The sequence below is a fragment of the Gopherus evgoodei genome, chromosome 9 (genome assembly GCF_007399415.2).
Source record: "Gopherus evgoodei ecotype Sinaloan lineage chromosome 9, rGopEvg1_v1.p, whole genome shotgun sequence".
Classification (NCBI taxonomy): Eukaryota; Metazoa; Chordata; order Testudines; family Testudinidae; genus Gopherus; species Gopherus evgoodei.
Window position 1 is genome coordinate 6,494,791 of NC_044330.1, and position 17,457 is coordinate 6,512,247.

A 17,457-nucleotide genomic window follows, 5' to 3' on the forward strand; every position below is an offset into this window, starting at 1 on the left:
TTCTCCTGAAACATTTCCATCCTGAAAATAAAAGCTGCTTACCGGGAACCCGCTCCTCTGCTTCTCCTTCACCAAGTTCCAGCTGCTGCGACTGGCTACCTTCCTCCTGGCTTGAGAAGAGCTCCTGGCTGCATGCCTCCTGGGGCTCCGGGGTGTTTCCTCTCACCCCAGTACCCTCACTCTCGGTTTCCTCCCCCCCTCCACCGCCCTCTCCTCTCCCCGCTCTGAACTGTCCATCGTGGTCCTCGGATTGGCAGTGGGGTCACCTCCATGTATCGCGTCCAGCTCCTTGTAAAAACGGCAGATTGTGGGGGCAGCACGTGAGCGGCAGTTTCCCTCGCGGGCTTCACAATAGGCACTCTGCAGCTCCTTTACTTTAACCCTGCACTGCACTGCGTCCCGGTCATGGCCCCTTTCCAGCATGGCCCTTGAGATCTGCTCATAGGTATTGTAATTCCTACGGCTGGAGCGCAGTTGGGACTGCACAGCTTCCTCCCCCCAAACACTGATGAGGTCCATCAACTCACCATTGCTCCATGCTGGGGCTCGTTTGGCGCGTGGAGGCATGGTCACCTGGAAAGATTCACTGATTGATTGCACTCCACATCTGGCTGAGCAAACAGGAAGGAGATTTTTAAAATTCCCGGGGCATTTAAAGGCCCGGTCACCTGAGGGCATGGCAGTAGAGTGCGAACTGATGAGCAGAGTGGCTGAACAGGCATTCTGGGATACCTCCGAATACCCCGGAGGCCAATTACAGCACTTTTGGTGGCCACACTTAAGGAGCAGCACTGCATCACCAGCGCTGCAATCCTTATACCCGAGACAGAGCATGAGTACAACCAGCGCTGCAGCCAGGGAGACGCAGCGCTGTATGTGCCTTCCAAGTGTGGACGGTGAGTAAGTTGTAGCGCTGGTGGTGGGTTTACAGCGCTGCAACTCTCCAGTGTAGCCAAGCCCTAGGACTGTCTGCAAGGGGGATGGGAGAGCAGGGGATGACTTTAGGTGAGGGACGGTACCTGAGTCTGTAACCTGAGCCAGGAGGCGGGGTGGGGCCAGTTGACACCTTTACCTGGGAAACTGGATAAAGGGAGGGGGGAGAGAAGGAGAGGGAGAGAGCCTGCTAGAGGGGTTTTTGGTTTCAGTTTTGGGCTGGTTGGGAAGAGGCAGGGAACCCCAAGTCTGGGGTCTAAGATCCTTGTCCCCCAGAGAGACTTGTCTGGGGGGTCCTGGTTGTACCTACAAGCCCCGCTTGGGACTGTGTTCCTGTTGTCTAATAAGTCTTCAGTTTTACTGGCTGGCTGAGAGTCACGGTGAATCACAGGAAGTGAGGGGTGCATGGCCCTGACTCCCCCACACTCCATGACACAACTACACTAGAGAGCTTACAGCAGTGCAGCTACAAACTCTCTAGTGTAGCCATAGCCTAAGTCGTCGCACCCGACAGATGTCTCTCTCTTCACTTCTTTGGGTTTTATTAATGCTCTAGTTTCTCTGCCTGGGCCAAAAAGTATAATTTACACACTTTGTTGGAGGGCCAACATGTAGGAAATAGGTGGAGAAGTGTTTTACTGCACTCTTATTTGAAATAAATATATCCAGTATAAAACGTATTTGTTTTATATCCTAGACGTGCCTTGCAGACGGCTATGATCAATGACGGGCTCATTTTCTGGCTGGTTGATGTTCTAAAGGATACGGATTGCCTGTCAGATTACACGCTGGAATATTCTGTCGCCTTGCTCATGAATCTTTGTCTCAGGAGTTCAGGTTTCTTACAGTTACAGATGTGATTTTCTGCTGGGAAATGGGTGGGAAAAGCCTTGACCTTGAACCTTCCCTACTGAAATTATTGAGGTCTTTCAAGTGATTTTGCTTTGTCTGTTTTTATCAAGATGTATCTGTGTTAGATGGCCCCCACCACTGTAGAATCTGAGCACCATAAATGGTCCTTTTGCTCAGGTATCTTTTCCAACCTGCTCTGAAACAAAATCCATTCCTTGTGAGGAGTCAAAACTCGCCTTCTCTCTGGAGTTTGGCTTTGTTACCAAAGAAATTAAATTAGTGTTCAGCTCAGTCCTCCCCTGGCTTGTCTGTACCTCAGGTTTTTCCCCTCAGAACTGCTCTATCTACACCTGGGTCCTCTCTGTAGAGAGCCACTCCCACTTTCCTTTATATAGGGTGATGTAAGGAGCCATCCACCTCACTGAGTCAGCAAAACTCATTTAACCCCTTCCCAGCATGTTTATGACCTAATAGAGTGGAGTGTTTCAAGCAAAAACAGTCTGCCTGCTACAGGGCTAGTGTGAGTTACCTGATTTCTGACTGGCTGAAGCAAACAATATGCCTGTTTATAAAAGCCAGTTAGAATTGAACTATTCAGTAATGCTATACAGCTCAATCCTCACCTTGCAGAATGGGACCCATAGCGTTCAACAGTCCTCTTACGGCACAGAGATCCCCATGATAACATGATGATACAGTTTGTGACCCAAGGAGTTTGCAATCTTAAAAAATTTTAATTTAAAAAAAAAAAAGGGAGGGGGTGGAGTTAAACCCAGACAAGTCCACAGTAGCCCTCAATTGGCATCATCAAAGTGACATCTTTGTTAAACTGTTGTGGGATCAATGTCTCAGGGTATGGCTGCACTTGAAACTTCGAAGCACTGCCGGGGCAGCACTGCAGCAGCGCTGCCGCGGCAGCACTTTGAAGTGTGAGTGTGGTCGCAGCGCCAGCGTTGGGAGAGAGCTCTCCCAGTGCTGCACGTAAACCACATCTTCTACGGGTGTAGCTTGCAGCGCTGGGAGCCGCTCTCCCAGCGCTGCGGCACTGATTACACTGAGGCTTTACAGCGCTGTATCTTGCAGCGCTCAGGGGGGTGTTTTTTCACACCCTTGAGAGCGAAAGTTGCAGCTCTGTAAAGCGCCAGTGTAGCCGTGGCTTCAGACTTTGAAAGTAAATATCTTAGTACATGTACCTGTCTAAAACCAGAGTAACTCCATTGATTTCAGTAGTTATTCTGAGAGCAGAATTTAGTCCATTGCATATTGCATTGTATTAATTTTTAGGAAAGAAAGAAGTGTTTGGTTCTTTTAATTTCCTTTTCTGTATTCAAAAAAAAATTATGCCTCTGCAGGGAAGAAAATGTGTGCAAAAGTTGCAAACCATGTGCTCAAAGTTCTCTCTGATCTCCTTGGCCATGAGAACCATGAGGTACTTATACAGCAGATATTCCTCTGTTTGGGCAAGGGAAGGGTAAAGCTGATGATTTAAAAAAAAAAAAAAAAGTTGTGTTTTGCTTGGTTCTTTGCTATTGTGCCGTGGCAGTAAATCACATGGAATTTCAGTTAAGTTCACCATCCTGTAAACTCATCTGGGCTTAGTGAATGCTGTGGGGTATTTTCCCTAGAGATTTTGTTGTCTCTCTTCAACCGTATGATTGGTAATTTGAAAATGAATGTTTGGTAGCAGTATGGTTATCACATTCCAGACTGTAGGTTCCTGGGGTTATTATAAAATAATCTAAAACCAAATCTTTCCAAGGCTTACTACATCAGGAGATACAAAACTAGTTGCAATGCAGACCATATGCAAAGCATCAGGTGCAAACAAGTCATCTCCACCAGTATTTTTCTTTTTTAAAAAATAATACTATAAAAATAGTGGATGGCCCTTAGCATTCAACTCCTAATATCTCTCCATCTGCTGCTTCGTGTGGGCTGCCATTTTACGCCTTCATGATCTCAGTTCCTTTTCTTTTCCCAGAAACACTTACGTGACAGTTGCCACATCATGCAACCCTGGGGACAGAATGCTAATAACAATAGCTTACTTTTATCTAGTACCTTTCATCTCAAAGGGTCCCATTATACACCGCCCCTTGTTATACATCATTACTTCATCCACCTCTGGGGTGCGCTGAGATCTCTGGTTAATTGCACACAGAAGACAACACAGCAGTTCAGGGCAGGCGAAAGTGGATACAGCATTTGCCTTCAGTGTGAATTGTAAAGGAAGTGTGGGGAGGCAGAATGTCATTTACCAGAGTAGGAATTTTGGCCAGGACATCAAGTCTCAGTCCCTGACACTCATGGAAAATGGCTTGGAACCTTTGATGAACACCAGTGGCTGGGCCAACAGTTTTATTTCCCATTCTGCATTTAAACATCTTTTTATTTTTTTTTACCGTATTGAAATTGAAAGTAGAGACAATTTCCCTGAGCAACTTGTGTGTTTTATAAAAAGTCACAGTGTGATGTAGCTCAGCGCCTCTCTGTACTACTTTATTTTAATTAAGATTCATGTTGAGAGGCTTTTGTTGGAATGTATTGTTAGCCTTGTTTTTGTGACCAGTGTGAATTTGAAGGTGGTTTGTACACTGCATGGTGATGTCCGCTTATGGCCCAGTCCTGCACCATTTAAGTTAATAGACCAGTGGTCCCCAACACGGTGCCCGGGATATTTAAGTGTGCCTGTGTACTGTCCGGCGGACGAGCATCCGCCGAAATGAGACCGATAAGCAGCGTCATCCAGAGGTGTCGCTGCCGAAATGCTGCTGATTTTGGGGGCATTTCGGCAGCGACACCTCTGGATGACGCAGCTTGATGGCAGCATTTTGGCCGCAATGCCTATTGATGTCACTGCTTCCTGGCGGCATTTTGGCAGATGCTATGGTCCTCGGTGGCTCGTCGTCCAGCGCCTGCCAGACGAAAAAGGTTGGGGACCACTGCAACAGTCATTTTGCCATGGAAGTCAATGTCAGTGGGATGAGGCCCTTAGATGACTGGAGAGTTTTCTGAAGTTTATAGAACTCAAACTAGTGGTCACAAATCTTGGGGATTGGGGAGATCTAGATATACTATGTTATAATTATTGACAATCTGTCCTGTGCAAAGAGATTCCTCATGGGTTTTTAAAGTAGATGCGTAGAGCAGTGGGACCCAAACCTCTTCACCATGAGAGACAACTTTGGTTCACAGTAGGTAGTTCGCTGCATATACTTGCACTTTCTGGACCTACCTACAAAAATCCTTCTAACAAAAGCAAGTGATAGGGCTGAAGAAGAGACCTCTGGGATCTTCTGGGTCACCTCTTGTCTCAACAAGTTTGAGATATGACTGTAGCTTAGCTTACTTTTCCTTAAAGCTAGCTAATACCGCCATGACAGTAAACAGAATCAACAAGTCTTGCCAAGAATGGTGTTTACGGACCTTCACATATTTGTTGCATTCTTGGTCTAAATCTACGTGAGCCACATTTGCTTATATTTTTCAAGAGATGCAGAGAGTGCAGAAATCTGTGGAATCCACATGTAGCTAAACTTGGCCCCCCCACAGAGCTCCGAATTACCAGCTGGCCTTCTGATCACCTTCCTAAAAGTTCACCGATCACCAAGTGGCATTATCCAAAGCAGGGAGACTTGTGTGAGTGGGCTGCAGGCATCAGATTCCATGCGTGTGGCTCAGTAATTTGCTCCTTTCCACCTATGCTTCGCCTGTTGGCAGTTGGGTAGGATTCAGGAGATGGAGTAATTAAAAATGGACTTACCATTGGCACGTTTTCTTCCTTCTCAGATACAGCCATATGTGAATGGAGCGCTGTACAGCATTCTTGCTGTCCCTTCCATACGAGAAGAAGCCAGAGCAATGGTAAGGAACATTGGATTATACAGAGAAAAGAAATCAGAAGAAACTGATTAAGGAAGTAACATATCTACATAATCATTTTTCTTACACCCACACTTCAAACCATGCTATAAATGCTTATTTGGAGTTCTCATTTAACTTCTGCAACCCCTTCCCTCCCCATATGTTATTTCATTTAAGTAACTGTAGGTAATGTTAAATATTCCATTATTCTCTGGGCTGTGTCACAGAGTCTGTCCTTTTATTTTGGGGCGCTGTTGGGCCAAACTCCACCTTGATGCAAGCTGGTCTGATGTGACTGAAGTCAGTGGAGTCGTATCCACTTACACCCAAGCTGAATTTGGATCATTGTTTCCTATTGACTACTACAAAGCTGTGTGGTCCAGGCTGATCCACTCCATCCATTACAAAGGGGCCTGTGAGAAATTGCAGTCAAAATGGAACTGCTGGATGTTCTGAAAGAGGGAATTTGCCATCCCTGTAGCTGGTGGTGATGAAGGAATTGAGATGATGAATGGTCTCCTGCAGAGCTGGCACTATCTTTTGAAGGAGATAACAATGCACCATGGCAAGCCAGCAGGGAGAGGCTTGTATCTGGTCTAATTTGCGCTTACTCACATTGTCCGTTTTATTATGTGAAATCAATTTAAATGTAAACCTAGGCATCATGTCTCCTTTCCTGTCATTCTTATCTTACTGTGTCTATTCAAAAGGCATCTCTGAAGACTCCGTTTTCTGCTTTTTCGTGTTTAAATGTTTGGATTAAAAATAGCTGTTCATTATAGGCTCTTCCAGCATTCGATGGGGAAGGTGATACCTCATTAAATAATACTCATAATAATTAGGATGAGAGGCCACTTCCCTGCATCTGCAAGATTCCTAAGGAATAGCCTGTACTGGCGATCTATTTTAAAGGACAACTTGGGGTTGATTTTTCAGAATCAGTAGGAGTTTGCCCCCTAACTGCTTTTTGTACCTTTGAAAATCTCTCCCTTAATACACACAATTTATGGGTGTGGGTGTCTCCCATGTATTCACATATGCGGTGGGGTTAGCAGTTAGCTCGTCTTCTACCCATTGTGCTATCCAACTAACGAGGAAGGGACAGGGCCTTGGATTTCAAGGGTTTTGTCTAAATTAGGATTTAAAGGTGTTATTGTAGAACATGTTAGCTAACACGATCCAACTAACATGTTTGAAAAAGCAAACGTAGACAAGACGGTGTAGCTTTTAACACATGCTAAGCTGATCATGTTAACCTGTAGGCTGCCTCAAGGCTTTAACATGACAGGTTTAACTTGTGTTGAAGGCAGACTTTTCAAGTGTTAGATTTTCTCTTCATGTACAGTGCTACAACAGTGCAGTTGTAACGGTGCAGTTGTATCTCTTGTAGCGCTTTAGTGAAGATGCTAAGACCCTGACGGCAGCGCTTCTCCCGTCTGCATGGTAGCTGTGCTGGCTAGAGAAGCTCTGCTGTTGTGCTGTAGCCACAGGGTTAGGTTGGTGTAACTGCATCATTTCAGTGTGGATTTTTCACATTCCTGGGTAACATAGTTATACCGATATAGGTCTGTAGTGTAGACCTGGCCTTAGAAAGTATTAGCTAACACCTTCTAACATCACACCTTTTTGTCCTAGTTTAGGGGAAGCCAAGGAGAGCATTTGGGGTGTCTTAGTGCAGTAATAGAGGAGAGAAGCAAGGAGTGGGGTCTCTGCGTACGTCCAGACTACCCGCCGTATCGGCGGGTAGCGATCAATTTTTCGAGGATCGATATATTGCATCTCATCTAGATGCGATATATCAATCTCCAAGCGCGCTTCCGTCGACTCCGGAACTCCACCAGAGCGAGCGGCGGTGGCGGAGTTGATGGGGGAGCTGCAGATGTCGATTCCGTGCTGTGAGGTAAATCGATCTAAGATACTTCGACTTCAGCTACGCTATTCACGTAGCTGAAGTTGCGTATCTTAGATCAATACCTCCCCCCAGTGTAGACCAGACCTCTGATGGCAAAGAAAGCTGGTAGGGGAGCTGAGCCACTTTCATTCCTAATGACTGGTTTAGGGCCTTTTCTTTCTTTGCATCCATAATTTGCAGGCACAATTTTGCCTTGCCCTGCCCAATCTGTGAGCCGCTACCCAACCTGCGAAGCTGGACATTAAATGACATTAAAAAATTAGAGACACAAAACAGAGCCCACGGTTGCAAAAAGGGATGAGGTAGGTTTAAGGAGAGGATGAAAATCAACCCCACATCACCTCTCACTTCCCTCTGAAGCCTGCACAATTCTTTTCATGCTTTTTCTTTCCAGAAATATGTTTTGAATGAACTAGTTAGCATGTATTGAGTTTAGAAAGCAGAGTAGCAGCTCCAGTGGAAATCTGTGAGTATTGTGTGTGCTGGAGGCTTCAGTGTTCAAGTGTGGTTGCAAATTACCTTAATCCCTGGGCCGTTGATGGACAGAGTGGAATATGTATAATTGTACACAGCAGTTTCACTGTGCATTTTCTTTTCTCAACAAAACAATGATTTTAGCCAGTAAAATGACCTGTGCTGCGCTAGTGGCATGAAACACTCACCTAGCAATAAGAACGAGGAGTACTTGTGGCAAATTAGAGACTAACAAATGTATGTTTTCCAATGTATCCAGGGAATGGAAGAAATTCTGCGGTGCTTCATCAAGGAAGGAAACGCCGAGATGATCCGGCAAATTGAATTCATTATCAGACAGCTCAATTCAGGTCAGGGGAACAGATGCAGCTATTATCTGGGCTGTAAATCTTTCACAAAAGCCATAAAAAAAGCTCATGTTTTTATATGTTCCTAGGAACTTACAAAGAATGACAACGGTGTGATGGACTGGAAGAGCTCAAATAGGGAACATGAGAATTTCCGTGTCAAATGTGTTTTTAAAATTTCTTTTGTGTTTCAAAAAGAAACATTTGGGCCTAAATTCTAAAGCCTTCTAACCATGTGCAGTATGAGGTTGGATGGTTATGCTGGGGCATTGTCCTCCTGGAAACAAAGGTACAATGCTTGAATAAGCTGATAGCGCAGTACAGTGGCACAGGGTTCAGTCTTGCTCTTCTCTTGCTTCATAGATGGGCAAGGAAGCTCTTGGTGTCTGTGACCTCTCCTTACCCCAATCCAAACCTGAAGTGGAATTGACAAGTTATGCTCTGGCCTTTGTGGCTGGAGGGAAGTGGTTGGAGAGAGAGGAAATAAAGATAGCAAACAAGGGTGAATTCAGGAAGCATCTTCCTGCTAACTAAAAATAATTCTAGTTTGGTTGTCTTCTTGTACTTTGGAAAGGAGTAGAGGCAGTCATGAATCTTCCTGTCTTAGGTCATGGCTACACTCGCACTTTTGTTGGTATAACTTACGTTGCTCAGGGGTGTGAAAAAACACCCCCCTAAGTGACATAAGTTACACCGACAGAATGCCACTGTGGACAGCACTGCTCGTTGGGGGTGGTTTAATTATGTCAATGGGAGAGCTCTCTCCTGTCGACATAGAGAGGCTACCATGCAGCTACATGGATACAGTGGTGCTGCTGTAAGCTCTCTAGCATAGACATGGCCACAGTGTGGAAAAGAACAAATAGAATCGCACGCAGTTAGTGTTTGACTAAGGCAGGGGTTCTACAACTTCATTGCACCGCGACCCCTGACAATGAAAATAACTACACGACCCAGGAGGGAGGACGGAAGTTTGAGCCTGCCTGAGCCCTGTCACCCGGGTTGGGGGAGCAAAGCCCGAGCCCCACCGCCCTTGTCAAGGTTGGGAGATTGTACCCTGAGCTCCATCACCTAGGGCTGAAGCCTTTGGGCTTTGGCTTTGGACCCTGGTGGCAGGGCTTGGGCTTTGGCCCTAAGCAAAGAAGCTCAGGCTTCGCCCCTGTCCCCAGCAAGTCTGACACCAACTTTGTCAACCTCATTAAAATGGGGTCCTGACCCACTTTGGGGTCCCAAACCCTAGTTTGAGAATTGCCGGGCTAAGGTATTGTCGATATAGAATATAGAAAAATGTTTTCCTGCTCTGTTTGTGAAAATGGCATTTTGAAAGGGGATATGTGACTGTTGGGCAACATTTCTGAGTGCTAAGATCTACATAGTAAGAGCCTGTGATTTTAGATTGTTTTCATTACAGTGGTGTATGTTTGCTCCACTGAAATATGCCTCTCCAATAATGACTTTTTTTTTATTTACTATTGGGGGCATCTTTAAATTATATCATTCAAAAATTATTTGTTTACTGGTTTGTGTGCCTGCTATCCCCTTCTCATACTATAAATAAGTGGATTTAATTAGCTGGGTACAATTATGAGTAAGTAACTATTCCTGAGTATTTCTGCTTCTGCCTTTTTCAGGGAATCCAAGAGAGGATTTTTGGTGATTCTAAAACTGTTGCTGTTCTCAAAATACTAGCACAAAGTTCAAGAGCTGCTGCACAAAGAATTAGCATAATAAATATTGGCAAGCTAAATTTTTCCGGATGGAGAGTAATAGCTAGAGTTTCTGATGGGGTGGACACAGACTAATTCACTTTTGGTCACTTACACTGATATTTTTTCTTTTGTTTCTTTCTAGAAGAGCCATTGGATGATAGTGTTGAGTCTGATGATGAAGAGGAGGATGAAGATGATGAAGTAAGAGTAAAGGCCTGCTGACATCTCCTGGGAAACTGATTAACATTCTATTCGGGAATAGTTGTGCTGATTGTGGTGGATTTTATATGTCTCTTCTTCTGTGGGGTGTGTTTTAAATTTCATTACCAAGGATATTTGCATAAAAAGAGGACCTCTGCTCCTGCTGCTTATTCCTCATTGAAAGTCCTAATCCTTGTCTCATGGCATCGTAATCATCACAACAATAAACTATGATGACCTAACGAAGGATTACAATTTAAAGTAAGGAGTGAGAAGAGGCACTGTTATATCAGCAGAGGTCCTATTTTCATGCAGATATCCTCAGTATTTAGAAACAAGGGAAGCAAATGACCAAAAACAGGAGCAGAAATGTGTTTAAACTGAACGTTTACCAGTTTATTCTTTGAGGCATCATCAGCTGTTTAAGGTGTAACTTCTTTTCTTTCTTTGAAATCTTTTTAATTAACTCTGTTGATGTAAAATTAGCAAACAAGTAAGTACAAATGTGGAAAATCAGTTCTCTTTAAAAGTTGAATCAGAATAGTGGACAGAATGTGCAGGCAGCCTGCAGTTTGGGTAGATAAGAACTAGTCAGCTGTGCATTTCAATCTCTGCTAATTTAAGCTTTTTCTGTGCTAGTGTTTTTCAGGAAACCTCCCACACAGCAATGGGGGAGCCCTAATGTAGAAAGCACATAGGCCTTTTAACCATTTTATTACCTAAACAAACCAGCGGAATAGAATGGTGTGGTGGTAAAAATGCCTTTGCTCTTAGCTCTTCTGCCATTGCAACATCTGTGCAAGTGCAATAGTAGGAGATTTTCTGCAAAAATAATGTAGACAGCCAGAGGGGAGTTCCTCTGTAGAGCAGCCTTATCACATAAAAAGTGCTGCATGCATGATCAATTTAAAGGGACAGCCTGAAGGTATGATTTTATAGGCTTATACTATATAGTACAATAGACAAATACGTGGGGGGGGGGCCCTTGGCATTGATAGCTAGCAATCATGGTTAGACTTTCTTTACAAAATCACTTTGTACTGTGAAAATTCCTAGCGAATAGCTATGGACAACACCTAAGTATATGACCCAAACCAGGAAAAAGTTGGAAATTTAGAGTTCAGCATGCCACTTCGTCCTGTATTCACCAGCTCCAGGCACAGATGTTTTGTTATCAAGTAATGCAGACACTGGGCTAACTTCAAGGCACTCCTTTTCTTCTGTACTGCAGTAGTTGTGCTTAATTGTATAGCTGTCACACTTTAGCTGAGCTGTTTTTTTATTTTTAAATGAGACAAAAATTACCAACTTTTTTGCAAATTTTCTGTGTTAAGAAATAGAGTGCAATATAGAGAAATTAAATCGTATGGAATTTAAAGGCGAAAACAGACACCAATGAACAGGTGGGTATTCCTTGCAGAGAACTTATTTGATATAAACGAAACTCCCCTTTACAGTCTTTTTACTACACGGTAACAACAGCTGAATGTACATTTCAGAGTAATTTATTATTATTTATTTGTATTATCATATTGCTATGAAACCTAGTCATTGACCAGGACCTCACTGTGCTTGGCACTGTATAGAAAGAGAACAAAAAGATGGTCCCTGCCCCACATTTAATTCATTGTGAAGTTAGAAAAACATTGCAAAGGTCCCAATCTTGTACGCCACTAGGCACTTTCAGTGCCCATTGACTTCAGCACCTCACAACATCTGGCCTTTGCGTTGCATTGTTTTCTGTGATTGGGTAGTTCTGAAGCGATTGGGTTTCTGGTAGCCAATGTCCATAGCATGGATTAATGAGATAGTAATGAGCATATGTCCACTGGGAACCAGGTTGAACCCAGCAAAACACCTTTGACCTTCCCCATATTTGAATCAATGATAATTAACGCTAACAGCTGTCTAGCTCCTAGATGACGCAAAGAACTGACTCATTATAAGATGTAATTATTATAACTGCTTCATTTCCAGTTATCTTTAAGTACATGAATGTCCAGTAATCTGCCCTCAAAGCAATGGATGTGGCACATCCAGGGTATTTTAGGAGCTCATCTTTATGACATCTCATTGCTACCTACATCACTTGTTTATGAAACCCCTTATTAGGGGAGTAGCTATTGCTAGAGGTGAGGTTCTGTGACAGTGATTGCCTTATGGCCGCTGTGACAGCACAAGATGATGAAATCGTCCTTTGGTCTCTGGCATTTTTGTTTCTGAGGAATACTTGGACATGGCTTTGATCTGTTGTGAAGTGTAGTGATGCAGAGACCACTTCAAGAAAGATGTGGCCTGAACTTCCTAAGTGTTGAGCACTCTGTTCTTGAGGGGCTGCTCTCAGGAGTAAAAGGGGAGTTAATTCTCCATGTCTTGTCCCATCTTTGTAGAGATGGAAGGTTGAAACAAATAAATGGCTATATATTTTTGTGTTACATAAGCTCTTCCTTCATATAAAAGAAAAAACTCCCAAGACCACTTTTTAAAAACTTGCTTCTAGGCAAGCTAACTTTCAGGTCAATGCTAATTGTTAAGGGTAAGTGATAATTCTGTATTTCCAGGGGTTTATGGGCATACTGCCAGGCCTTAGCTAGATCATTGCCACTGAATAACTAATTTTATTCTGTTATCAAATGGAGGCCTATTCCAGTCCCTTGATTACAAGATTGGTATAGAAGATATATGCCAAAATAAATGGCAACAAAATGATATACTAACTTCATGCCGGTTATTGATTTTTGTAAATAAGCAGTGTTATTTACAAAATAACCAATGTTCACTCACTGCCTCACAGATTTAGACCTTTGTATTTGTGGAATGCAGAATGCAATTGTTCTCCATGGTGAGATGGAGTCCTATGATTATATCTGATTTTACAGAGCTGCCTGGCAAACCAACTTATGGGAGTGTTTGGGAAAGTTTTATACACAGAAAGTCTATAAGTATAACTCAAATCAGCAGTGGCAGTTGAAGTAACTTTACAAACTGTCACAAAATGGATGCATTTCAGGGTATATACATGTTGGCTGTTTGTTAACACAGACTGCCTGTTTTAGAATACCTTAGTGACTACCTTGCTGCAAATGTATATAGCTTAGTGGCTATTTTAAAACAGCAAACACCAAGAAAAGCATTGAAGGGAGGTGGCTCTTTTGGATCACCACCCATTTTCCTCACCACATCCCTGTCACCTCCCATTATAGCAATATGTCTATGCAAAGATTTCCCCCAATTACCATTAGCTTTCTATATTTTGCTATTTCTGTATTTAATTTTAAGTTAACCTGATTTTCTGTTGGCTTTTAGCAGCTCTCATGGTAGTGACCACTTAAGACTAAACTTCTCCGGGAAGAGTTGGTAGATGCTACTGCACTATGGGGGAATGTCTGGGCTTTTCAGAAAAGCTGGAGCTGCGTGTCTCTGATCATTGTTTTTAAAGTAGCTGTCCAGATATTGCAGCTTTTCTAAAAGGCCTTTTTTAACAGCCCATGTCTGTGAAGCTATAATAACAATAGGCCTTAACCTCTTGTAACATCTTAAACCCTATCACATGCTCATGTTTACTTAAAATAAACAAACAAACAGAACTCAAAGCTTTTAACCAAACTGCTGAGTTTTGTCCAGCTCTTAAGAATTACATTTCTTATAAAAAAGAGATGAGTTGAAAAAAAAAATTTTCATTGCAATAAAACCAGTTGTAATTACAATGAATTGTATCAATGTTTGTGTTCATAGGTGTGGATTCCATCACACTGTTACACTTCATAAAATGATATAGACACTGTGAAATGTGGGACATTTCAGTGGTTGGAGAAGCTTCCAGTTGTGTAGGCCTCCAGTGTAACAAAGTGGGTTATTCATTTGCCAGTACATCCTCCCTAAAATCATCTGCCCATTGAGAAAAGGAAACTTTAAAAAAATTATAAGTAAATAAAAATAGTAGGGAAAAGAGTAATTTGCATTTCCTATCAAACTGTAAGTACAACAGATGTTAGGGCTAATCTGCACTGGCAACGTTAAAGTGCTGCCATGGCAGCTCTTTAACGTGGCTTGTGTGGTCACAGCAGAGCACTGGGAGAGAGGTCTCTCGGCATTCTAAAAAAAAAACCTCTACGAGGGGCGTGGCTCTAAGGGTGCGGCTCCCAGCGCTGGAGCACTGTCTACACTGGCACTTAACACGCTGAAACTTGCTGTGCCCGGGCGGGGGGGAGGGAGAGGGGGAGGTGTTTTCACACCCCTGAGCGGGAAAGTTGCAGTGCTATAAAGTGCCAATGTGGACAAGCCCTTAGAGTCTTCTGGGCTTCTGAATTGTGTGTTCACTGTTGGGAGAACAGAACAGGTGGCTTTGGCTGCCATTCAGCACCCTACATTAACAAGTGGGAATCTTAGGGCTTGTCTACATCAGAAAGTTGCAGCGCTGGTGAGGGAGTTACAGCGCTGCAACTTAGGAGGTGTACACATCTGCAGGGCACCACCAGCGCTGCAACTCCCTGTTTGCAGCGCTGGCCGTACTCCCGTTTTGTCTCGGGTGTAGAGGATCCAGCGCTGGTGATCCAGCGCTGGTAATCAAGTATAGACACTTACCAGCGCTTTTCTTGACCTCCGTGGAATAAGCAGGTATCCCAGCATCACCGAGGAAGCCTCTGGTAATCAAACTGGTCTCCTTCCCCAGCTTGCTCTCGCGTTCCCCGAACCCCGAGCAAGCAGGTCTCCTTCCCTGAGGTTTGCTGGGTGGTTCCGGGAACGCGAGAGCAAACCGCGGCGAAGCTGGTCTCCTTCCCCGGTTTGCTATCGCGTTCCCCGAACAAGCAGGTCTCCTTCCCTACGGTTTGCAGGGTGGTTCGGGGAACGCGAGAGCAAACCGCGGCGAAGCTGGTCTCCTTCCCCGGTTTGCTTTCTCGTTCCCCGAACCCCGAGCAAGCAGGTCTCCTTCCCTGCGGTTTGCTGGGTGGTTCCGGGAACGCGAGAGCAAACCGCGGCGAAGCTGGTCTCCTTTCCCGGTTTGCTCTCGCGTTCCCGGAACCCCCGAGCAAGCAGGTCTCCTTCCCTGCGGTTTGCAGGGTGGTTCGGGGAACGCGAGAGCAAACCGCGGCGAAGCTGGTCTCCTTTCCCGGTTTGCTCTCGCGTTCCCCGAACCCCCCTTGATGCCGCCCAACAGCGCTGCAGTGTGGCCACATCTAACACCACTTGCAGCGCTGGTTGCTGTAAGTGTGGCCACTCTGCAGCGCTGGCCCTATACAGCTGTACTAATACAGCTGTAACAACCAGCGCTGCAAAATTGTAGATGTAGACATGGCCTTACTCACATGCTCCCCTGCTCTACTTCTTGCTGTGGAAATAGACAATGGCTCACCAAACACAAAGCAGGGGTGAAAAAAGGTAAATGCTAGGTGATCTCAACAAAACGTTCATTCCTTTTTTTCAACAGTTCCATTAGCCATTTCCCATGGAGACAGGAGCTGAAAGTCAGTCACCATCTGGGAGTTAGAACTATGATTTGCTGGACTCAGTAGCTGGCTACCAGCTGAGAGCAAAGAATATTGGCTTCCATAAAGCACGTGTACACTTTAGGAATCCAAAACTCTGTAATTATCCAAGAAAAAAGATATTAAAAGTCTGCAGTCTTTGAAGTATCTTTACACACAACCTTTCTTGCAATACAATTATTTGGTTCATTTTATGTACATGTTTTGAAAGAACATTTTCTGAAAAAAACAGCACTTTTAGTACAGATTTACCAGATAATCTAATAGGTGGGCTCACAACACACCCAAACTGTGAATTTACCCAGTTTAACTGCATACCATGTCATGTTACTTCCTACCTTATTCAGGCACAAATCATTATTTAAAAGTTGATGCCTTTGATGTATCTTTAGCACCTGTTCCTGCAGTGCACCCTCCCATCAGGACCCCCATTAAAGTCAATAGGACTCCCCACAGAAGTAAAGACTGCAGGATTTATTGCTTAAGAAACACATTATATGCCCCTTATTATTTTAAGAACAGAGTAAATCACCTATTTCAGCAAAGCGTACTTGTGTCAGCACAAAAGTGTATTTGCTGTGCCCTGTAGTAGCATATATGATGTTAAAGTATTTATTTTTAAATATTGGCTTTACTTTAAATAATTAATCTTTAAATGTGGTTTTAATTGGGTTTGGACAGCCTTTAAAAGCAGTCTGTAAAAGTAAATACATGATATACTAGCTCTAATTCTAAATTAATTTGTAAATTTGAGATTTATTAGATAACTGGACAACAGACATTTATAGGATACCTTCTGATCCACCTATCACTCGGCACCTGGCAATAAAATCAGTTAACTTCAGCATGAAAATACAGCTCAGCTAGAAGCAACATCAAACAAAAAGAGCTTAATGTTAGGGCTTGTGTTACAGTGGCACAGCTGGTACACTTCAATGTAGACGCTACTTCTGTAAATGGGAGATTTTTTCCTCTCGGTGTAGGTAATCCACCTCCCCAAGAGGCACCTAGCACTGTCTATACTGGGAGTTAGGTCAGTTTAACAATGCTGCTCAAGGGTGTGGATTTTTCACAACTCTGACTCCCGTAGTTAAACCAACCTAATTTTCCTGTGTAGACCAAGCCTTAGACTTCAAGCCATTAACACCTTCACTGCTGTGGTCTGCTGCAGCTGTTGTGTGGTAGTAGAACAGGGCATCATTGTGTTGTGGTTGGAGTGAAATGGTGATACTTCTCTTTGGGATGTCCTCCGTACAAGGGACTAGAATGTGGATGTTTGGATCCACATATCTAGTACATTAAGCAATATTCAGGCAGTTGCGAGATTCTGAAGATTAGAGTGGAGACTAAAAGGAAGTATTTTTTCACACAACATACAGTCAACCTGTGGAACTCCTTGCCAGAGGATGTTGTGAAGATCAATACTACAGCAGGGTTCAAAAAAGATCTAGATACATTCATGGAGGAAAAGTCCATCAATGATTATTAGCCAGGGTGGACAGGGATGGTATCCCTAGACTCTATTTGCCAGAAGCTGGGAACGGGCGACAGGGGATGGATCACTTGATGATTACTGGTTCTGTTCATTCCCTCTGGGGCAGCTGGCATTGGCCACTGTTGGAAGACAGGATACTGGGCTAGATGGACCTTTGGTCTGACCCAGTATGGCCGTTCTTATG

At 43.8% G+C, this 17,457-nt stretch overlaps 1 protein-coding gene across 10 annotated transcripts in view; it reads left to right on the forward strand.

Annotated features, from left to right (window-relative positions):
• Nucleotides 1–17,457, forward strand: part of ARMC9 (armadillo repeat containing 9) — a 138,728-nt gene that overhangs the window by 70,031 nt on the left and 51,240 nt on the right. For all 10 annotated transcript variants that reach the window (XR_004001933.1, XM_030574786.1, XM_030574788.1 and 7 more), the window contains 5 exons: nucleotides 1,631–1,770; nucleotides 3,138–3,214; nucleotides 5,575–5,649; nucleotides 8,295–8,385; nucleotides 10,234–10,292. Coding sequence is in view for 9 of the 10 variants with exons in the window: in XM_030574786.1 (XP_030430646.1) it covers nucleotides 1,631–1,770; nucleotides 3,138–3,214; nucleotides 5,575–5,649; nucleotides 8,295–8,385; nucleotides 10,234–10,292 (442 nt within the window). In the remaining variant the exon portion in view is untranslated. The remainder of the gene's footprint in view (nucleotides 1–1,630; nucleotides 1,771–3,137; nucleotides 3,215–5,574; nucleotides 5,650–8,294; nucleotides 8,386–10,233; nucleotides 10,293–17,457) is intronic.